Source organism: Sylvia atricapilla, chromosome 8 (genome assembly GCF_009819655.1).
Source record: "Sylvia atricapilla isolate bSylAtr1 chromosome 8, bSylAtr1.pri, whole genome shotgun sequence".
NCBI lineage: Eukaryota > Metazoa > Chordata > Aves > Passeriformes > Sylviidae > Sylvia > Sylvia atricapilla.
In genome coordinates this window covers 17102695-17126589 of record NC_089147.1, presented here as the reverse complement: position 1 = coordinate 17126589, position 23895 = coordinate 17102695, and the positions used below count along the sequence as shown (strand labels likewise).

At 37.1% G+C, this 23895-nt stretch overlaps 2 protein-coding genes across 2 annotated transcripts in view; one reads left to right on the top strand and one right to left on the bottom strand.

The window, feature by feature from the left end:
- Positions 1-16442, top strand: part of KIF20B (kinesin family member 20B) — a 30334-nt gene extending 13892 nt beyond the window's left edge. Inside the window, exons 19-32 of the mRNA XM_066323862.1 lie at positions 2969-4139; positions 5465-5603; positions 5881-6003; positions 6439-6499; positions 6965-7090; positions 7345-7481; positions 8452-8607; positions 9499-9675; positions 10236-10394; positions 11714-11917; positions 12295-12372; positions 13102-13246; positions 14578-14720; positions 16229-16442. Coding sequence (XP_066179959.1) covers positions 2969-4139; positions 5465-5603; positions 5881-6003; positions 6439-6499; positions 6965-7090; positions 7345-7481; positions 8452-8607; positions 9499-9675; positions 10236-10394; positions 11714-11917; positions 12295-12372; positions 13102-13246; positions 14578-14720; positions 16229-16306 — 2897 coding nt within the window. The 3' untranslated portion in view covers positions 16307-16442. The remainder of the gene's footprint in view (positions 1-2968; positions 4140-5464; positions 5604-5880; positions 6004-6438; positions 6500-6964; positions 7091-7344; positions 7482-8451; positions 8608-9498; positions 9676-10235; positions 10395-11713; positions 11918-12294; positions 12373-13101; positions 13247-14577; positions 14721-16228) is intronic.
- Positions 16443-16831: 389 nt separating this feature from the next.
- The window catches only part of LOC136364475 (uncharacterized), a 10307-nt gene continuing 3243 nt past the window's right edge, over positions 16832-23895 (bottom strand). The window contains exon 4 of the mRNA XM_066324448.1: positions 16832-17253. Coding sequence (XP_066180545.1) covers positions 16832-17253 — 422 coding nt within the window. The remainder of the gene's footprint in view (positions 17254-23895) is intronic.

Sequence of the window (23895 nt, the reverse complement as noted above, 5' to 3'; positions counted from 1 at the left end):
ACCATTTCCACCATCACTCAAGAAGAGGTCTTCAAAAAAAGATTGATTACTATTCCAGAACAGAAAAAAATGGTTGGGAAGCATAAACATTATGCTCTGAGGAAGAAACCTATGTTAAACTGTAAAAGGAAGTAATTTTTCTCTAAATGTAGTTTATAGGCCTCTTTTGCAGAGGGCCCTATATCATTTATTCCTAAACGATGTAAATAAAAGTTAGTTTTTAGACTCTTTCCTTTCTGATGCTTTTTCTTGTCTGTGTATGTTCCTGCATACCCAGCTGTAGTTCTTAGGCAATTTCTTAACAGTTGTACTAAATTTTCTGTTGCTGGACTTCTGAGAAAGTAGCATGTCTTGCTCAAGTTTTTGTAAATTGCCTACGCAAGCATCAAAGATGTCAATGACTTACTGACTGTTCAGTCATACAGTATGTGCTGTGAACCTTGACATTTCATTCTGTATTCATGCTATGAACACACCAGCTCTGGTCAAGGTGACAGTGCTGGCAAAGGAGAAAAATTGATTTTACTCCCATTCAAGTGGAAAGCTAAAGTCCACAAGTGGTGTATTTTGTACAACTCTCATGCTTGCACTTTCAGTCTTTTTGCTGTTCTTGCTTTAGCTGTGAGCTTATCAGGTGAATAAAATATTATTGAGACTGAGCCATATGGGACTTGTGCAAAATGGTATTTGTAAGAGCTGTCTGCCTCTAACTTGACTTCAGGACCCAGCTTGGCTTTGGTTTCTCATAGAACTATGGAAAGCATGTGCGAAAGGAAGGTGAAAGACCTTTCCTTTCTGTAAAAGGGGAATTATCCAATTGACACAATCACAGAAAAATGAGGATACAGTGAATAAACGAAATGTTTGACTACCATTCATTACATTGTGCAGTGAAAGAACAAGGGAGCTCTCATTTGTAGCAGATCAGTTTTAAGTTTATGGTGTAAGGAGTTCTAGTAAATGGGGTTGACATCAGGCTGGCTTCCAGGCACTAGTGGGGCTCCCCAGAGCTCTGTGGGCCCAGTTCTGTTCAGCATCTTCATAAACAACTTGGATGCAGGGCCCAAAACTATCTGAAGTTTGGCAATGATAGCTGTTGACTCCCTCAAAGGCTGGGAAGCCCTGCATAGAGATCAAGACACATTGCCCACCTCTGTAATCACCAACCCTATGAAGTTAACAAAGAAAAGTGCCTGATTCTGCACTTGGGACAGGGAAACCCTGGCTCCAAGTACAGAGTGGGGAGTGAGAGGCTGGGAGAGCAACCCTGCTCTTGATGATCCTTGAGGATCCCTTTGAATTAAGGATCTTCTGTGATTCCATTGAAAAAGCGCTTTGTGCAGAGAGTATTGAAATTCTGATGTTTGCTGCCCTGGAAGATCAGAGAGGCAGATAGTGCAGGTATGGTTAGTTAAGCTAACAGCAACTAGGTGCATGTATCTGAAGCAACTATCTTCATGTATTATGGATACAGAAAGATTTAAGTAGGCTTGTCTTATCTCAGTTCTTCAATGTCAAGAAAGGTCCCCAGAAAATGGCTGGGCCTGCCAGTACTAGCAAAATGAGGTAAAAATATCAGACTAGGTCAGCTGATGCTGTGTCATCCAGTAGGGCATTTCTGCTGTTTGTACAACTTCAAGTGTCATTTGAAGCCAAGGCTAGGGATCTGACAAACCCTTTGTTAAGACACCTCACCTGTATTTTGTCTGATCGGTTTTCTTAGGGCTGCACAACTGGGCTTTCAGAGAAAGCCATTTCCAAATCCAAATTTTTTAATCTTGTAGGATTTAAAAATATGACCTTACGTGCTATAGTAAGGCTGCTATTGTGGTTGAGCTAACAGAAGTACTTGATGTGTCTTATAATAGGAAAACTATGGACAAGCAGAAGGAAAGTGTCCTGTTGACTTTCAAAAACCAAAACACTATTGCTAATGCTTCAGAATGACCTTTTTTTGTGTCTGAAATTGACTATACAACTTGTTGGATCTGTTCAGAGGATGTTTCTGTGCAGTACACCTGTGCTTAAGGGTCCCAAAGTGAGATGACTGCCTAACTCTACCTTACTGGGAGCAGTACTCAGAAGAATCCATAGTATCTCTCTGTAGTTATATAGCTGTGATGCTCTAATCCTTAGTCAGTCTTGATTTAATAATAAAACATAGCATGCATGTTACTAAAGGGACACAATTGGATTCTAAAACACTTGTGTGAAATGTGGGTGGAGTCAGTTTTGAAGGTGATGAAATACATGTGATTTTAGTTAAAATGGCTCATTACTTTGGGAAGACAATCTTAATGGAAATTTTTGGGTTGGAATGACACGTTGTAAATCTTTCTTGGAGAACTTTATATGCAGCATATTAGGTGTGGCCATTGGTAGTTATCCTTTTATCTAGTTTAGAAACCTATTGAATGTAGAAGAGAGGAAGATTCCAAACAAAGCAAAAAAAACCTTCTGCTAGATTTTTAGCATTGTTTTTAAAGTAAGGTGATATAGAGTGGGCATAAAACTTCTCAGAAAGGTGTATGACACCGTTGCTCCCCGAAATGGAGGATGGGTATTGCTAGCTCTGTTTAAAGGAATTGTTGAATCAGAGGAGGTGGAAACTGGTTATTGCCTGGCTCTTAGATGTTGCAAATACTGGTAAAAATAGGTAATTTTTTTCTGCTGGTGAGGCAGAATAGAAAGCTGGAATAGAACTGTATCAAACTTTTTTTTAAGTCTTCTGAACACCTCTTTCTGCAAATTGTGCCTAGAAGCCCACGAGGAATTTTAGTGTGTATAAAACGTTTCAGAAGGTTCTAACAACTTCAAGACTAAAATGCTGTGGAAGTGTGGCTTTTTAGGTGGTGCTAATTTCCTTCACAGCAATTACAATCTGGTGTTGCTAGTGCCTTGTTGTTTTTAAGTAACCTGAACCTGTATGGGGATTTATTTATTCCTAATGTTTTGGCTTTGTTTTTAGGACATAAAGATCTAAAGAGAACTAACAATTCTGAGACCTACATGGAAATGCTAGTACTGAAGGAAAGAACTGGAGCATTGGAAGATCAGATAGCTGCACTTGAAGAGCAATGCCAAAGAGAAAAAAAGGAAAAAGAAGAGTTAAATCAGCAGATAGCAAACTTGAATCTCAAACTCTCTGCTTCTGAAGAAAAGGCTTCTGGCTTAAGTGGAAAACTTCAACAATGTCAAGCTGAATATCAGGAGACTCTTTCTGCATTGGACAAACAAAAAACTATAAATAAGGAACAAGAAGAAAAGATTATTCAGCTAAATAACGAAGTAACACACGCTAAACAAAATATAATTGACAAAGTGTCACAAATTAAAACAATGCAGTCCCAGGTAGATGAATTGTATAAATGTCACTCAGAATCTTATGCAATGGATATCAATTTAGTTAATATGAAGGATTCCTTAGACCCTCAAATGCATGAACCAGAGGTAGATCAAATGAGTCCTCTACCTATGGAGTTCCAAACTGCTTCTACAGCAGATCTGAGACAGGAGAGCTCCTTTCACCGCAGTATTGAAAGCATTTGGGAAGAATGCAAAATTATGATTCAGGCTTCCTCACAAAAAAGTCATCGGATTCAACAGCTGCTTCAACAAGTTGAGGACTTAGAGAAGAGACTTCATGATAGTGAGAATTGCAATAATCAACTAAAAATAAAATTAAATGAGGTTACAAATCAAGATCAGCAGTCTGCAAAGGAAAAAGATCTTATTAATCAGTTACGAGAGCAAATCCGGAAGAAAACCCAGGATTTTGAAAAAGAGGCTGCAGAAAGCCAGAGGGTAATTGCAGAGTTTCAGGAGAAGGTTACCAACTACGAGGGAGAAATAAGAGAATTTCAATGCCTTTTGGAGGCTTTTAGGACTAAAGATGACAGGACGAAAGAATTACAAGAAGAACTAAAAGAAAAGGAATCTACTATTTTAAATCTGGAAAGTAATACAGTAGTTCTGCAAGAGAAATACAGCAATGTAGACAAAAAACTGAAAGAACTCAATGAACGAGAGGCAAATTTGAAGGATGAAGTTGCACAGCTGATGAACAGTTTGGAGACCATGAAGCATGCTCTTCAGGAAAAGGAGAAAAATGAGTGTGAGCAAATGCACTCTATAGAGCTGTAAGTAAATAATGAGATTACTCTTAAACCTTTTAGGAATAAAATTAAGTTAAAACTCCCTTATCTTAACATCAGTTTGATATATCACATTTGCATGTTTATAAACTTGATTAACCAAGCTGCTTCTTTGAGAAGTTTTTATACACTACTTGAATTTTATATTTGGATATTCTGCTGGCTGTGTTTTCCTTACCTGTTTGTATATTCTTTCAAAAATATACATCTGAATTATGTGGAACTATTGTGCAGGGAAATAGGAGCATACAATGAAATTTATTATTTGAGGATTTCTAACAGTTTTGTTGCAGACCCTTTCTGAAGGAAATGGCATAGTGCAACATTGTATCCTGTGACTTGTCTAAAAGTAGGACGTTGTTTTTTTGGGAAGACCGAATGGTAAAAGGAAAGAAAGAAAGGCTGGGGGAAAAAAGCCCAGGAAGTAAACAGATGGTTTTGGGAACAGCTCTTCTAGGTGAACAGCTAGGTGAACAGAAAGAAGACTGGAAGGAATAATGAGTGCAGAGGGTAGAACTTTCCTCAGCACCCACTACCTTTTAAATCTATAAGAAATAGGAGATTACATGCATTTGAGAGCTTATATTTGCTATATGGTAAGGAAATTGCAATTATGTAAAAATAGCTTTAAGATGCTACGTAGCCCTTCTGACTATGGTTTTTTTTAGTGCCATATCTGTGGGTACTGCACATATTCCAAAGCACAGTTTAGCATGGTCTGATGATCCTTAACCCTGTGCTGGCGAAGCTTTGAAAGGATTTATTTTTGTGAGGGCTTGTATTGTATTGTAATTTATAGGACTTGAAAAACTTTCCTTTAGTTAGTTTAAAAGTCCAACATGTCTTAATGGAAACTTTTTGAAATAAATGTGATCACTTAAAAATAAACCCATCAAAATTATTCTTTACTTTGCAAACTTGCATTGCCAGGATTTATTGCAATGCTTTTTTTTTTTCCACTTTTCTTTTTTATTCATCTTGATACTTACAAGAACTGGGGTGTAGTTATTAACTTTAAACTTATATGATTTTTACCTTGGGCTTTTCTAATTTGTAAGGTCACCTAATGATAAAAATGGTTGTTCTACTGTGCTTAAAAAGATAATATTTTTTAAAAATTGCGTGTTCAGAAGTGAATCTAAGCAGTTTACTTCAGGCTTGTATAGTAAGGCATTGAATCCAAATGTGAAATTACAAAGCTTGCCATTGATCTCATAAAGCTGAGATTCTATTTACAAATAAAACCAGCAAAGAGCTTGAGCTAATATGTAAGACTAATGTTATTTATATCTCCTGATTTCTAACTCAAGGCTACGTAAAGATCTTTCTGAAAGCTCTGCCCTCGTACAAAGTTTGACAAAAGATTTGCAGAGGAAAGAGGAAGAATACACAGATTTGAAAGAGAAATTTTCTGATGCCAAGAAGCAAATTCAACAAGTACAAAAAGAGGTTGGTAACCTTAGGCAAAATGTTTCTTCTGCAAGTTTGGGCTTCTGTAATTAAAACCTGTTTTCACAAGTCTCAATCTATGGATGTTAAACAATTCATAATAAGGCTATTTGGAGTGATGCATTTAGACAATCTTTGCTTGGCAACTACTAGCCCTTGAGAGCTAATGAATATGCAAAAATTTAGCTCTGATTTAAATGGCTAGTTATCTAGATAACATACAGAGATTGTAAAAAGCTTATAATAAATATAAGTTTTGCTTGTTGTCTTTTTGCAGGTGTGTACAATGCAAACTCAGGAGAAATCCCTGAGGAAACAAATTGATGAACTTGAGAAAATTAAAAAGCAGTTTAGTGAAGAATTAGAGTTCAAACAGCGCACAATGCTGCAACTTAAAAAGGTATTTTGTTTTATAACATTTTACTTGCTCTTAATTTTTTTAGCTAATCTATTAATGAGGCAAGTTTTCCAACCAACTGGAGAAAGCTTACAGAAGCTGGGGTCAAAATAAGAATAGCTATCTGAAATTAGTTTTAACAGATGAATGAAATATGTTTAAAGAAATTCTCATGCAGGACTTATTTAAAACAATTTTACAATCGTTCTAGTAAATAAATACTTAATACCTGCTGAGATTCTAATTAGTGACACTTAGATATGTTAGTAATAATGTCTCTTTATTTTTTAAACAGCTGGAATGCTGCTTTATACTATATTCATTTGGGAGTATTTGTTTTAAATGCATTACTTATTATTTATTAAATTCAAAATGAAAAGCTATTAATTTCTAGCATATGTATTTGTTTCTTTAATTTGCTTTCAATGGGATATTTAGGAGCAGTTGAATAAAGAAAAGCTGGAAGAAATCTCCAAACAGTACGAGAAAACGCATAAAGGTCAGAAAGAGCTGTTATTTTTCCAATTTTGTGTGTGTGTGTGCAATGACAACATGAGTGATCATGTCAATATCAAATTTGGAGACCCTTGTATATTTATATTTTAGAGTACAGAGACGCTCCAACCTGGACATTAAAATCTCACAGCCAGAGAGTAATTTTTATTGAATTGCTATTTGTAAGCAAAGAAACAGTTGCAGATTAAGAAACAGTAGGCAATTTCTCATAGCCATCCAAACCAGAGTGTGATATTTAACACCAAAACACACATATAAATTAAACTGGTGAGAATAGAATCACTTAGGAATTTGGGATGTGGATAGTTCAGTATAGATGCTCTATTTCCTTATAATAGGGTTTTTGATCTCAGGGAGTGGAGAAATGACTTGTAACTTAAGGTAGTTTGGGAGAGAATGGTGGGAACTAGGGGGAAGCTTATCTGTAAATTCATTTTCAAATTTTCAGATCTGTGTGCAAAGGAAAAAATAATTGAAGATATGCGGATGACATTAGAAGAACAAGAAAAGACTCAGACTGAGCAAGATCATGTGCTTGAAGCCCAATTAGAAGAGACCAACAGATTAATTTTAGGTAATCTCTCCATGGAAAGCGAGCAGGGAAGGAAAATTGTTTTGAATGCGTATTGTGATAGCTGCTTTACATTTCTGGTTTTACTTATCAATTGCTATTTAGGTGTTACTTTTGCATAACAAATAGCAATTTCCTACAAGGCTGCTGTTTGTGATCATAGCCGATAAATACAAGCAGTTTTACTAGGATGGGAACATGTTCAAATACATTTTTAAAATTATGCATTAAGTAAACTCATTTTGTGTTCTGCCTAGAACTGGAAACATGGAAGCAGAAATATAGAGAGCTAACTAACCGGTGCAATAGTGACTGGCAGCAAAAGATGAGCAAAAATGAGGAGAAAACCATAAATGAAAATGAGGAATTAATAAAGCTGCAAAAAGAACTGAAGGTAAAACATAATGATATAATTCATATTTAAATCTAAGGCCATAACTCTCATTTAGGAGTTTAAGATTTTTTATGTCACTGTCTTCAAGAGCCTGGGGCATGATATGGCAAGTTATTACACTGGGAAAGGAAACCTCCTTGGAAGCATCTCTTCCATAGGGCATCACTGATGTTCCATTACAGAGTGCACCCTGCCCTATGCTATGCTACTGCTGTGCACAGGATTTCTGTAGCTGCTTTCCTCTTACAGTTGTCTTAATCTAACTCCTGGTATCAGTTCCAGGTATCTCTCCTGTCGGTTGCTAAATCACACTCTCTCAAGATCTTGCGCTTGCTGCATGGCCTGTAAGCCCTTCCTTGTAAGGCTGGCTGAGGACTTTCTCTAACTCTCCTTGGATTAGAAAGTAGAGTTATTTTCTAAGCAACTTGACAGGTTCTTCCTGTCATATGTGGTAGAATGTCTTACAGGAGGTTTAATTGTGATAGAAAAGGAGATGAAGTTACTGTGGATTGAAGTGACATTCTTAGGTACATGCTGTCTCTCCATACCATTCAGACTGTACTGCATTGTTTCTCTTTCAGTCTAGAAGCAGAGATTAGTTTTCTAACATGTTCTTTAAGGCAGCATAAAAGCTTGGGGATTTTTAAGGTAGAAGTTACTATTTACCATTACCTTTGGTGCATGTGTCTGACTGACTCCGAATGCTTTGAGGAAAAATTACTGTATTCCATGAAGATGTGTCAGTCTGAAAAAGAAATGCTGAAAGTTGATAATTTTTTGCAATACAGAAGTACAAATGAGTATAATACTTGTACCTGGAAGCATGCTGGAGTAAAACTGTGCTACTGTTTCTGTTATGTTTTTGAAATTAATCCATTCATTGTTATTCCAAATTTTATGTCTTTTTTTTTTTTTTTTTTTTTTTTTTTTGTCTCTACTTACGGTTTTATTTCTGGTTTCATCAAATTAGGAAAATGAGGCCAAATATCAAACTGATAGAAAAAAGTGGCTCGAGGAAAAAATGGGACTCATAAATCAAGTAAAAGAGGCTGAGAACCATCGCAACAGGGAAATGAGAAAGTTTGTGGAGGAAAGAGAACACCATGTAAAGCAACAAGCAGAAATTGTAAGTGACTTTGTCTCAGCAGTGTCCTGTGGTGTCTTTAGTACAGAGTAAATCACATGTCAAGTGTTGAACAGTGGGGACACTTGAGTGTAGCTGGCCTTTTTCAGTTCTCTTAGTTTCTGACATGACAAAGCCTAGATGAGATGTTTTCAGTATGAAAAAGGAAGAATAGAAGGATCATAAAACGAAAAATCTTAGCACATAATGGAAGTTAACATGCCTGTTCCTTCCTGTTTTGTCACTACCACCTCACTATGAGGTCTTCAAATTTCATTTTATGTGTAAAACACCAATAAATAACCTGCACTTAAATTAATTGCTCCATACAAGATAAGAAATCTTACTTTGGAAAATAGTTGGTCAGTATAGTGTGGTAATATCTGCTAGCACTGGGAATACTGATATTATTAACTAAGGCACCTTGTTTACTGCACAGTGTCAAGATTGTAATTTTTTAATCAGATGAAATTATTGTATGAACCTCTTCAATCTGAAACTGCATTTACATCTAGAAGTAGTTAGCAATGCCTTTGTGGACCTGCAATCAGTACAGAAGGATGTTAGGAGCTTACAACTACTTTTACTTTATCTGCGACTTTTCTTGCCTAAAAATTGTAGTAAATAAAATCTTCCAGTGAGCAAACAGGAGCTGTGGTTCTAAAACGAAAATTCTCTTCACAAAGAGTATAAATACAGAAATTCTGATTGAAACATGGCTTACTTTCACTTATTTGCACTGAAACAAGTTCTATGTGAGCTTTATAAGATGTACATAGGCTTTTTAGTTTACTAAAGCGACAAAATAGTACTCACTGTGCAAAACAAAACTAGCAGAAGAGTTCAGATACCGTGTAGAAGTGATGTTCTATTCTAACCTTTTTTTATATTTAGGAAAGACTTGCTGCACAGCTGGTAGAGAAAGACAGCAACCTTCAAAAGTGGCGTGAAGAAAGAGATGAACTAGTAGAAGCTTTGGAAGTACAGCTCAAGACTTTGGCTTCTAGCACCATACAAAAAGATCAAGAAATAGAGAGACTGAAACAGGCTGCAGTAACAGCTTCAGAAGAGGTCAATTTTCTTTCTTCTGAGTGATTTTTGAAGGTTTTTTGTTACCCGTTAATTCTGCAAAATACTACAGTTGCTCTTTGCATTCTGGCTCTATTTTTATGTTCTTAAACACTATCATATTGAAACAATTTGCAGCTAATTTTAAAAGAAAAGCTTTAAATTTGTTTGCAACTGAATTTGTAATAGTAACTGGAGTTTGAAAATATTTAGGAGTTCAAGTAAACACTTGTGAATTTGGACTGGTTATCTGAAACAACTCTCCCATTTGATGTATTTTTCACAGCACCAAGAGCTTCATGAGCAAATGGGAGGTGAACTTTGAATTCTAAATAAGTATAGTAAAATAGAAAGTTTTGCATTATGTTTCCTCAGACTCTTAAAAGACTTTTCTTCACTTTACAGAGAGGCATTAAATAATTTGCTTTCTGTTGGATACCTGACTGGTTTTGCCTGCAGTTCTAAAACTTGCATGGACCAAGTAATCATAATGGTGATTTTGATATATATTACTTTCTTCTGACAGTCCTGAAATTTGTGGCAATTTTTGTGATGTTTATTAGGATAAGAAAACTGACATAGAAGATCTAAAAAAACAACTGGCAGAAAAAGATGACTTTATAAAGGAAATGAAACAGCAGATGGAAAAACCTCAGTCTTTGGCAGAAGTACCTTTACTTGAAGAAGGACAGGATAAAATTGATCAGTCTGTAAACAAAGAGGTATGTTTGTTTATGTATTAATGATATGTTTTTAATTCTGTTGGTTTTTTTCAATATATATTTCTGTATATAGTTCTGGAAATCTCCCAAAACTTCTTTGTACTTCACTTGTATCATCTGTTCTGAGTTCTTATTCATTCTTTCACACTTACTCTCAGAAAATAAGTACTTTAGTTAAATGAATATTACCTCTTTATATGTTATAGAATCTTTACACCTGAGGCAAAAACTTGTTAACTAGTCCAGGTTCTAGAGATTTTGGAGACATGTTATTTCTAGTGTCATCTCAGTTTGATTATGTCAGTGTTGAGGGGATTTCAACTCAAACCACTTTCATGATATCACCTATTATTGTGTATTGAGATAATTCTGTGATTAACCAGCCCAAATGGAGTTCATAAGAGCAAAACAGTATCTTACATCTTACTTAAAACCAAGCCAGTATTTGAAGTGTACATAAAAGAAGGAATAAAAACTGCACAGTGTAATCATGTGAATAGCTATATCTGACGTCAGCTGGATGCTCTCGAAATCTTGCCCTCTCAGTGATGCATGTGAAGTGGCTGATTACATTGGACATCTGGGAAAAAAAAAACTATAAGCTTTTTTAAATGTGTGACCAATGACAGGGTTGACTGGGGTTTGCTTCCTTCCTCTGTAGGAAACCTGTATGTAGCTTTGTTAGCTAATGACAAAGACTATTTCTGGGCAACTTTATTAGTCTGCTTCATTCCTGGAAAGCAGTGGTGCTGGGATTCTGGGTGGGATTCCCTCACAGAATCCCACCAGAGGCTGTTGGAGAACTAGCTTTTGGCTTTCCATGAGCTTTTATCATTTTCCGTTTCAAGAGGAAGGAGGTTCACCCTTCAGGGTAAGGAGTAACAGCTGGAGTTTTCTAGAAGGGAAAGAGAGCTCCCTAAAGACAAGCTACAGAAATATACTTTTCTCACAAAAGCTGCTATTACTGCCTAGTTCCTAAGGAGAGCAGTGTTAGGATGGAGACAATCACTAAGGGTCTCTGGCCTTGAGGAAAAGTTACTTGGAAACAAAATATCAGGCTGAGTTCAGCAAGGAAAATTCTGTGGTCATAGATACAAAAAAGTTCAAAATGTAACAAAAAAAGGGTTTGGATAATAAAGCTTAAACTCTGCAGCAGTTGATTCTTCACTCCTGTTTGTATGTGTTCTGAAAGCTAACAGCTGGAAAATAGAACACCTACTTTGCAATCAACTGGGAGATGAGGGGTGATATGTATTATATAGTATTTAACTCCTAGTTACTTTAAAACTTGTTTTCTTACAATTTCCATATACTTGCAGGACCATTCTGAAATTGTCCTGGACTCTACTGAAGTGTCCACAGAGGATGGAAAAACGAGTCGGTTCCCAAAACCAGAGATGGAAATCCAGTTCACACCTCTGCAACCCCATAAGATGGAGGTGAAGCACCAGGGCAGCACCTCACCAGTTACAGTTAAAATGCTCAAGTCAAGAAGGAAAAGGAAGAGTGTAGAGATGAATGAGGTGTGAACTTGACCAACTGACAATATCTGTTATGCAGCTTTTCAGTTTATTACTCTGATCATTTATAAAACTGTAACTTCTTATTTTCTGCTGAGATCCCAGGGATTTCTGTAGCCTATTATTTAAACCCTGTGTCTCCCAAATGGTGCTTCTCTGGCCCATGTTGAGTAAGGTCATAGAATTCAGCTGATCCAGACCGGCTCTTTGTGCCTCATTTGCACTTTCTCTTTACCTTTTACATTTCTCTTTCCCAGATGGTGCCATTTCTTGCTGTCTCCAGCTCTGATCTGTGGGATTACAGATCAGTTCTAGAAAATTGTTTCTTTTGGTTTAGGTGGTCATTGGTATAAATTATAATTTCTTCTAATTTTCTTTAGGATTTTGTGGCAAGTGAGAACAAGAGAAATGCAAAACCTCCTATGGCTGATTCACCTTCCTCAAGCAACAAAAAAAAGGTTTGATTTTGTGCAATTTTTTAGTCAGTTTAGCCTTTTCTGTAAAGATAGACTTGTGAAAAGAGCAAATAATATTATGCAGAAATATCTTATCCTTATCTATGTATTTCAGTAGGATTCGTCAACATTTATGGTGTCTTTCTACTAAGCTCTATATGCAAAAGGGTCTGTATTTGCCAAGAATGTGTCAAAGTGGAAGGATGTTGCATATTGAATAGTTAAAAAGACTAGTTTGACCATGTTATTAAAATGTGATGTTATAGGCAATGCCTTTGAAGTAAAACTAAAGTTTATCTATATATGGCAATTATAAAAATATTATTTTAGACCATAGTAGTAACCTGGGCAGGTTCACAGGGTGAGTGAGAGATTTATTTCCTCATCAGATTCTTTTATTTATAATTAATATAATGTAATTATAATTAGCTTGTCTACTAAAATGCTCTACAACTTTGAATCTGCCTTTTTTTCAAAAAAAGCAGCTTCTGTTTCCTGTATAACTCATGCTCTTAAATGTATTTTGTGAATCTTTGGTGATTTTCTTTCTTCTAGCTGTAAGATGAGGTTGTCTACATTACTTGCTGCAGTGATATAATTACTAAATTGAACAAAGGTGTCAGTAGCAAAGCTCAATGTGTCAGCTTGAAAATAACAAAGTAAAGTAAAATTAAATGAAACTTGATGAGTGTCAGTTTTCAGTTTAAACAATGATCCTGTATTTCTGTACAGATGGCTACTGCACAATCTCTTAGAAAAGAATACCCCTTAAGAAGGCAAGAATCTACTGTAAATAAAAAGTCAGCTAAGAAAGATGGGACACTGCAGAAACTTGGTGATTTTTTCCAAAGTTCTCCTACTATTATTCACTCTAAAGGTTTGTACAATATAAATAAGGCTTATTCCCTATTCTCTGGCCATTGTAGAATGGCAGAGAAAATATTGTCTTGGTTGTGTGGATCACGTAATTCTAAAACTTACGTTAATCATGAAATGTAACCAGGTGGAATGAAAGATGAAGTGTGAAATATCTGCATATTTATCATAAAAGCCATGGTAACTGTTAGGCCCAAAATGTTGGAGTTACTCCGTTCTTACTTACATGTAAAGACAGTTTTAGAAATTTGCCCTGCTGCTCTAAAGTAATCAAGGGCTTAATCCAAACTCCAAATCTTACCTTGTTCTATAAACAATCCCTTGTTGCTGTGGAAATTTTGTTAATGTTTTTTGATGTTTTTTAATTTGTGAATCTGAAAGCCAGTGACTCATAAAAATGTTTGGAAGACTTCATTAAACTGAATATAGAGCATTCATGGATTTTGTTAAGCTTAGGTATAGCCTTGGGAAGACTAATTGCTTGGACTTTTGCTTGAAGGATATGTCTTTATTCTTTCCTACAGTAAGAATGATCTCTAGGTAATTGTGTGTTAAAAATTAAAATTACAGAGAGCAGAAGGAATCACCAGTATTCAATTCTAAAAGACATATTATTTGTGTTTTAAACAAAGTTTGTAATTTTTAATGTGGACAGTTAAAATAAACTCCTGTATCAACTTGAGAGCTTGTCCTGCTGCAGAGTACATCTTACATTATCTGACATAATACAGTCTAAGTATAACTGTGTGAAATTTTTTAAAAATTATGTTGTCATATTGGTTCCCCATGCACAGTATTTAATATTATCAATGGAAGCCAAAGTCAGACTACTTAAAATTTCGTTTTAATTTGAGCAAATGAGTCCTGTGTTGTAACCTTTATTACTGTGGCCTGTATGGTTTCCCTCTTTGTATAAGGGTATTACTTTTTTCTTATTTTTATGTTTTCTAGTGCACATACTTTTCTCTTTATCGAGCTAGTTAGTACTAGTTTGATAAAACTATAAAAAGGTATAGGAAAATTGACTGCACTGTGCTTCTTTGTAGCACAAAGCCTCCTGTTTACTTAGTTGTCTTTAAGTGAGATCTGAATGCTAATTGATTTTTTAATGTGCCTTTTAAACATGTCCTTCAAGCTTTTGGACCTGAAGCTACGGAAAACTGCTTCCATATAAAGAAAATTGGTAGTCAAATACCATTTCTGAAGTTTTATATTTAAATTTTGGTCTACACTGCTTTAATTTTTAAACTGTTTTAATAAAGCCTACTTTATTCATTAATTTTGAGGTTCACAAAACCATGACACGTATTTGTGATAAAATTTGTCTTCTAGCAAAGAAGCTTATTGAGACAATAAGCTCTCCCAAGTCTGCAGAACCAGAAGATGTCAAAGAAAATGAGCTCAAGCCAAAACGAGCTAAGAGAAAGCTGTATTCAACTGACATTTCTTGTCCTCTGGATATCCCTAGTTCTTCAGTAAGTGATTAAGATTCCTGTTTTGACCAATGATGTTCTTCTGTAATCTTACATTAAAATTAACTATTAGAGGAAAAAGACAAATCTGAAAGTCTAATCGAGTTGCAGAAGAGGTTTGAAAATACCAACTTAGATATTTATTCTACCTAACCATTCATTTGGGTATTTTCTTTCTGTTGTTTTACTTTTTTTTTTTTTTCCTTTTTTATCACCTTTCTTTGACTGCTGACTGACTGCATAGGTGATACAGCAATCATAGAGATAACTTCACATCTGGACTCACAAATATCTTGTAGATGTGGAAGATTACTTTTTCTCTGCTACAGCAATGAAGTCTTAATTTGTTTCTCCAGTACTTTTGCAGTTCATTTAAGTGTAGCATAAAGGGAGAACAGAAATAGAGACCAGAAAGCATCCACAGATTTGGAATTACATAATTGAAACACAATAAAGGTCTCCATGTACAGTTAACTTTACAAGTGAGCACCAAATGTATTTTTCAATTCCATTTATGCCCAGGTGATATTTGGGCATAATAGCATGTTGATACATCCGTGCTTTTCAAAGCACAGTCTTAAATGGCCTTCTGGATTTGTTTTAATTTTGTGCCTCTGTCTAAACCTGTCTAAGAGTCATGCAGGCCAGAGTTTGATGTATTGTTTCAGAAATCCAACTTTATGGTTTAGACAGTAACTGTAGTGCTGAGCGTTCTTCTACTCTGTTGGGAGTACACCTCTTCATTCTGTTCCTTCCTTTATTCCGTGTGCTATGGTAAGCGTTTGCCCATACTAGAATAGCCTATTGAATTTTCTGTAAATTGTGTGAATGGATGCAGCAGAACCCAAAGTGCTGTCCATAGGAGGAAGAACAAAATGGCAGGAGTGCTGAGCAAAATGAGTTAAGGAGCTTGGAAGTGAAAGAAAAGGTGAAAGACAGAATCCTGGGGAAGTCAGAGAAAGCTAGAGAAATTTAAGCTAAAAATGTTTTCTGAACACTTTCTGTATCAGAAAATGAATATTAGAGACTAGAAGTGAGAGCTGCATTCAGATAATATTTTTCTTTGGACTTGGCTATTTGTTCCAGCAAAAAAGGGATTTTCTGTGGTTTGGAATTTGTTGCTTGTGGTGATGCACTAAGATTGTTTCTCTGTTCTGGAGACCCTTGACAAAAAAAAGGTAATAAATAATGGAATTTTAGGGTTGGAAATGATCTCCAAGACCATTGAACCCAACTGTTAACACAGCATCACTGGGTTAGCTCCACCAACCTATTGCCAAGGGCCATATCCACAGTGGTTTTGAACACTTCCAGGGATGGTGTTGGCACCACTTCCCTGGCCGGCCTGTTCTACCTCTCGGTGAATGGGTAAATTCACCAGTGTCCTCAGGTAAAACTCAGGAAACAGATTCTGGAAGAAACTATTCTGTTAGGCACAGAGGTGTAGAAGGTGAATGTCATTTTTCTCTGAAGAAATGCTGAATAACCATCTTTTAATCCGTCTCTTTCAGATCCTTGTAGAACCAAAAGAGAAAGAAAGTGATCATCTAATCATCAAGCGACGGCTACGATCAAGATTAGCAAAATAACCTTGCAAGGGGTGTTTATATTTCTTAGCTGGGACCTATTCCCATGTTATTATTCCAGTTCACTGTATGTAGGAAGAATAGATAGATAGTCCATGCTTCAAATATGTATATAGTTGTATAGAATTGTTCTGACTCAAATAAACTGAGAAGTTCAAAAAACCTTGTATGTGAAACCTTTTTTGTTACTAGGAACAGTGTCTTTGGCAGTGCCCATAACTTACTCGTGCAGTAAGAGCTATGCCTATGTGGAATGTTTAAATTGGTTTTTTTAGGCAGCCTATCTGCCTTGATTTTGAGTGGAAATAAATGAATACACATTGATATTTGTATATCCTTCACTTCTTCTAAAATATTCAGAAAATTGCGTGCCTCAACTTCATCTCCTTTTTGGTGTAGTTTTTGGGTTTTTTTTTTTCATCCATATGGCACTCCACTTACCAAGTAAAGGCTTCTGGAAGGAAAATATGAGGACTACTTCAAAGAGGTCGAGCCTTCAAATCTAGGAGGAACAGTGGCACCATTTGATCAGAGAGCGGATGAAGGGGGGGGGTGACTTTCTTGAGTTAAAGTGAAAAAGGGAGCAGAATATTTTTGGGATGATCTTTCAGCAGTAGGATAGCTTTCTGTAATGCAAGTATTTGAACGTGGTTGAAACCTGACTGGTGCTGGAGAGAGGAAAGCTAAAACTGCTTTGACCGAAGGTGGCCGCGGGCTCTGTGCGGGCGCCGAGGAGCGCAGCCCCCGGGAGGTGGCGCCGGGACACCGCGGCGAGGGAACCAGCCGGGACCGGCTGCGGGGTTTGCTTTGCTTTAACCCTCTTCGATCCCGTTTAGCCGAGATTCGCAAAAGAAGCTTCAGAGCAGGCCTTGCAGGACTATCGAGTCCTCGCCCTCCAGATCTTTTTCCCTGTTCCTGCCTGCCCAGCACGCAGCAATCGGCACAGATGCCTGGCCCCAGCAGGGTCTGGTCATATCCCTGCAACTACTTCTGCAACACCAGAAATGATTGCACGGGCTCTGCAAAACACCAAATGCTAATCCTCCCCTCAGCGACTTTTAACACCGTGGCTGTAGTCAGATGAGCCAGTTGAAAGGTTCTTGGCTGGCAGCATGTCCCCATGCCATCTCCTACTGATTCAATGTCTTAAAGAACAGAAAAAAGTACGGAAGTTGACATGAGTGACTTACTTGAGTATTTGACAGGAGCCTTAAAAGCAGCTGGCAGTAGAATAGAGTTTTATTTTCTGAAGAAAAAAGGATCACAGTTGCTGTAGAAATTAGTTTTTCCTTGCTTGCGGACTTGTAATATCAAAGTTTATGTTCTAAGGAAAAAAGATTGGTGAAAAAAAAAGAGGGGTTACATATTTAAATTTAAATACCTCATTAAGTTTTAACTGCTTGGTGTTAGTCAGACACTTCTGCATGTGGATGCCAATGTGGAAGTTAGTACTGATCTCAAGAGGGGTCATAGAGTCATGTTCCCAGGAGAAACAGGCAGCTGCTACACAAGTACTAAACCAAGGAATTTATAGCAGTAGATGAATTTGAAATTTACCATCTCAGAGTTTTTTTGACCTGTTCCACATATAACAGTTACAATATAACACTGTTTGAACTTAGTGAGAAACAGGTTTCAGAAGTTTGAATACTGTAAGAGGATGCAGCAATGTTTTATATCTCTGTGAAAGGTGTGTGCTACATCTATCCTATGTTACTTATTTTGATTTGGGTTTTAGGATAGCACTGAAAAGGGGGAAAATAATACTAACATGGGAGGTAAAAGTACCTAGAAAAAAAATCTAATCAGATAAAAGCTGTTATCTCCTTCCAGTTAATGAGACCTGGACAAATGCTTCCAGTAGACAGCAGTGTGACTCAGGACCAGACTGCAAAATCAAACACTGTAACTTGAAGTGGTCACGAGGCCTTTGAAACTGACTCTGATTAACTGCACTCTGTGAATTACTTAAGCTGATTTTTCCATCCCAGAAATCTGAAAGTTATTGACTGTGTGACATTGGAGGCAGAGCCATTGTGAACAATCTAGAACAAGACATGCTAGCTGAGTTTCACCTATATTGAATATCTATATGTGATTATATCACAGAACTTTTTTTTGGTAACAGCATTTTCATCATGAGAACAGTCTAATTACTTGTTTCCACTGTATAACACCTCAATTTTTCTCCCCTCAATAGTGTATTTGCTTGTGCTCTGCTGCTACAAAATTGACCTTTAAAAAAGGTCAGTGTTTGGTGATTATCACACTTATTTGTGTGCATTTTCATAATCCACACTGGCAGAGAAGATAAGTTTCTCCAATTAAAGAGTAATTGAACATTTAACACAGCAGTTCTATGGGTTTGACACATGCTGACATTTAACTACCGTGGCAATAGGGTGTCATACAAAGTTATTGGCAATATTTTGAGACACCACGTTGTCAGCGAGTTCCATTGAGGCTGACTCTCGTGAGGTGATGAGGGCAAGAGACATTATTAGTATACAAATTCATTTCAGCATTGCTCTTTTGTTAGCAGGAGTTCTGGCGAACAACAGTACTGGCTCCCCTCTCTCTCCAGCCCTCTGGGCTGCTGCAGTGCTCTCAGCCAGAGCCAGGCCATGGGCACTGCTAAGTAGTTGGCTAAGGAACAGATAAACTGCCTGGCTTGTCATTTCTACAAAGTCTCTGAGCTCCTTATTGCCCTATGATAAGTGGAATAAAATAACCTGCATTTACTCCCAGATACATCAGCCTTTTAACCTTTAATGTGATGTTACTTTTCAGGTTTTGATGAGTTATTTAGACCATGATTTCATTGGAACTGAGATTTTGCATCTAAATGCAAGAAATGTTTGGAGGTCTCAGGCTTTGCTCAACACATATGAGGTCACAACTTCCTTCTCTGAAAGAAATTTATAATCAGAGTCCAAGTCTTTCCTCATTGGCAAAATTTTTTTTGTGATCATCTGTGGGAAAGGAAGTTTCAGGGATTTGTTGAGTTGCTGCTTCACAGGTTGACATTCTCCCTCCCTCAAGAAGCTCTGGCTTAACCACCCTGATGATTTGGACATGTTTTAGCTCTATCTTTGTATCTGGGATTTAAGATCTTCATGAGGAAGAGGCATTCTAGGAAGAGATAGAAAGGTCCATGCCTTTACTTTCTACAGAAGGAGCATGCTACTTCTGTAATATGGAAATCTTTGAAAAGTAGATTTGAAGGACTCTTATGCTTTGAGTATTACTGGGTTTTGAAACAGAGGCAGTGACTGAATTCCTGAGGAAAGTGGTTTTACAGAGACACCTCTGAGCTCACAGGTACATGAAAAAGTCACTTATCCCTCTTTTGGCAGGGAGGAATGTCATTACCCCTTATCTGATAGCATTAAATGTGATGCTTATGTGTGTACTTGAATAATATGGGTTTCTCTTTGGAAAAGAACAATTTTGCCTGTTGAATGCTTCATATGTTGAAGTGTTTCAGTCTTTCCTTAATTGTGATGAGAGGTCAGGAGAAAGACTGTATCTTTTAGTCACCTCTTTTAGTTTTCCTGTTCTGACGTGCAAATCCCCCAGCATTCAGATTCCGGAGCACTGGGCTTCCTGCAGTCACCAAGAAATAGGCTTGGGCTCCTTGCTTTAGGTGGTACAAAGAATAATTTTGAAATTAGGGAAGTGAAGGCTTTTTGGAAACTGTGAGCAAGATGTTCTGGATGTCTTTCTTTCCAAAGAAAGAAAGGTTTATCCAGCTAAAATGTATTAACCAATAATAAATTTGAATGATCCATGTTTTCCAAACAACAATTTCACCTTTTATGAAAAAAAAAAATCTCAATATAATGCTTTAAGATTGATTTATTTCATCTTTTTAAGCATATAATGTCCATGTATGAAATACCACACGGTATTTATTTCCTCTAGCATCTATTGATAATGTCAGGATGATCAGATAGATGTTCTTATCACTGATAAATTCTTGCTTCTGTTAAACTTCTTGCTTGTGAAAAAACACCCAGTGAAATGCTGACTCCTGCTGACACTGCCTAGGCAAAGCTAAAATACTGAGTTCCCAGCAGGAAATCACTTGGACAGTCTCACACAAAGTAAATTTTCTCTTCATTGTAGATCAAATTTCATAAACAGTCAGACTGTAGTGATGCAAATAAGTAATAAAAAATTAAATCACTTGTACAGTCAGTCTCTTTGATTCTCATGACAGCTTTTGAAAGAAAAACTCTGAATTTCCCTTAAGGAGTAACTCTTATTTACTAATGCAATACACAGAACTGATGAAAGAAATATCTGTTATACAGATATTGCCAAAATACAAGATTCTTCATAACTCAAACATTTCAGTCTTGTGGGAGGTAGAAATCTGAGTTCCAGTGAAAGCTATGCAAGCCACACTTCATGCAAGCTATATTTGCTTATCATTTGTGATTTACAGGAATTAAATGTCCTTCTTGATTCAAACATGTTTATAACATTTAATCCCCAAAGAAATTCATTTTTAGAATGAATTTTCATTTTTAGTTACGAAGATAGTTTAAAAAAAACTGAATAAAATTATCTTTCTCACCTCCTCATTGCTTAGCATCATAGCTACTAGGGAAAATGTAAATTAAAGCAGGCACAGCATGGTCAACACCTGAAGTTCTCCCAGGTGAACCTTTGGTTTGTGAGATCCCAGGCTGATTTTGGAGCATCAGTGGGGCCAGTCCCCGTTCAGCCAGGCTATGGCTGTACTGCTGAGCTTGTGCCTCTAAGCAGTTCCTGCTGCTTGCTCAGAGTGGCAGCAGCAGCCTGGACTCCTGAGCCTGGCCTGGGTAGTGACATGGCTGAGCTGAGCCTCTCCTCTGTCTGGTGGAGCTGTCCTGGTCCTTCAGGTGCAGGTGTCTCACCACACAGATTCAGCCTGGGCTAATGTTCCTGACTGGCACCTGAAATTGCTGCAAAGTCTGACTCTCTCCACGCTGAGGTTCCTCTGCTCTTGTAGATACCTGTAAGTGCTGAGTTGTGCCATCTTGAGAGCAAGCAAGTCTCATGGACATCTCTACCTTTGTTCTTTTCCTCTCTTGCTCTTTTCTAATATGTTACAGCTTTTGAAATAGAGGCAGTGTTATTCTGCTATTTATCCATTCTCTATAAGGATTTATGTTCTTTATCAGTATTTGGTTTCACAGTTCACTAAAGTATTATCTACAGTAAAACAGCACTTGAGGTCCATTTTATTACAGTTGGAATGGTTGAATATTCTCAGTTCTCTTTGATCTAACATTATTTCTCTTCACATCCTTTTCATCCCAGCCTACATTTAGAATCAAAATATCAATCTTGGTTTTGTTTTTAACTTTATTGAGAGTTATCTTTTGCTAAGCAAAATAACACCATCTCACTTTTTTTATAGCATTCGATGTTTGAGATTTTTAAGCCTCTGTTAGTTAACAGATTATCTTATTAATTCCAAAACTGATTTCCAGATCCAATGAGCCCTTAATAGTATTTTTTAATGTCAATACATAAATGACTGAAAGCTGATTAATTTATTACCACATGCACAGGACTGATTGAATTAGAAGAGTAGGCAGAGAACTTCAAAACTACCTTTTACTTTTTCTGTCTTTTGACATATGTTTTCTTAGTTGCTGTCAGTTTGTTTTTGCTTAACTAAAAGGCACAGGAAATACGAAAACTATCTTCAAATGGTTGGGAACAGGTCAGGATAGATGCAGTGTTGGACAAGCCCACTAAAACTACATTCAGACCTGAGATTCTGCAGACCAACAGTTATGACAAATCACAGAATGGATCAGGTTGGAAGGGAAGGCCACGGTGAGCCATCCACTGTGCCACCCTCTCTGCTCAAGCAGGGTCATTCTGGGAGTACAGGTGCAGGACTGAGTCCAGATGGTTCCTTGAATTCCCCAGTGAGGGAAGACTCCACACCCTTTCTGGGTGATCTGTTCTAGGGCGTGGTCACCTTCACAGTAAAAATGTTCTTTTTCCTATTCAGGTGGAACAGCATCAGTTTTTGCCTATTGCCTCTTGTTCTGTGTACCTGGATACCCAAGGTACACGGATATTAGCCAAGCACCCTGGGTTGGCAGAGAATACTGATATGAGAACACAGCAATTGTAAAACTTTAGATAATGGAATCATTCTTTCATACCTCACAACTTTGCTTTTCACTGCTGCCATTCACATATACATACACTAAGGACTAAAGCAGAAAGAGGAGAGGACAGCATTGTGTTGGGAACATACATCCCTTTTTGTTAGAAAATCCTATCCCAGCCTGGAAATTGATTTAATTCGTAAATCAAATTGGAGCAATTTGCCTGTGTGGTAAATAAAATGTCTGGTTTAGCTTCTATATTGTTCCAGCTATCCTGACTGACTTTTCACAGTGTGCCAAAATCTGTCCTTCAGTGCAATTTTATGTGATTGGGTTGGCTTCTGTGGACATTTGTCTGCAAGGAGGTTTCATGAGGGACTGTAGAAAGAAGAAAATACTTTAGGGGACACAACCTATGAATTCTGAATAAAAAATATAAAATGCGTGACTTGGAGTACGCCAAAATAACCAAAAGTTATAGTTTCATGGATGCTAATCTAAACAAGGCTCCTGAAGTACTGAATTACTTGCTGCTGTTAACAGAGAATCGTTGACAGGCAAGTGCTGACAAAGTGATTTTATTTCAACAGGGAGCTGGAGAAGCTGTTGGCAGCTGCTGTGAAGAGCAGAGTCTCAAACCAGCAGAGGCATAAAGCTTAAACTACCTCAGATATTATAAATAGCTTTTCATTGATGGGTGCTTAGTCTCTGCAGCTCTTCTCTGTAGGACTCCAAACAACGAAGGGATGAAAACCAAACACATTAAGCAAAACTGCCACATTTCTAGCCCTCTGCTCCTAGTGAACACCACAAACCTTTGACACAAAGCAGTCCTGCAAGTCTGTCTCCACAATTTAGCATCAACATTTTCTTGCATACAATTATGGTGTCAGTGTCTTTAGGACCAGAGAAACCTCACAGAGCTCCATCAGTAGCCAGTGAGAACAAAAAACCAGCATGGCAGAAATCTGAATTCCCACTTCTCCCCAGTTTGATCTGTATTCTGTCAAAAGCATTCCCTGAAAGCTGTGAATTTATCCATGAAGGTAGGAAAGATAAGAATGTGAGGCTATAAAACTGAGATGGTATTTATCTAAGATGCCCATCAGCAAAAAGACTTTTTAGAGTCAGTGATGTAATATTCCTGTAGCAGTGTCTGCAGGCTGTCTGCTGTTGTCTCTGGTAGAGGGATACAACAAAAGCACAAAAGAATAGCACATCTCAGGAAAGGATAAAGCTAATTCTTAATTTCAATTGCAGTCAACTTTTGTTGGAAACAATCCTCAGAAAATACCCTACATTGCATATCTCTGTGAGATTTATTTTTTCCCTTCTAAAAGACCCAAACTTCAGAAAACATCCAGGCATAAACATTTCACATTTGTTTTGATCTTGCTGACTTCAAATGCCTTTCATGTACTTTTTTTATTATTTTGACTATTTCAGTAAACTTTACAACAGAAAATTAAGGGA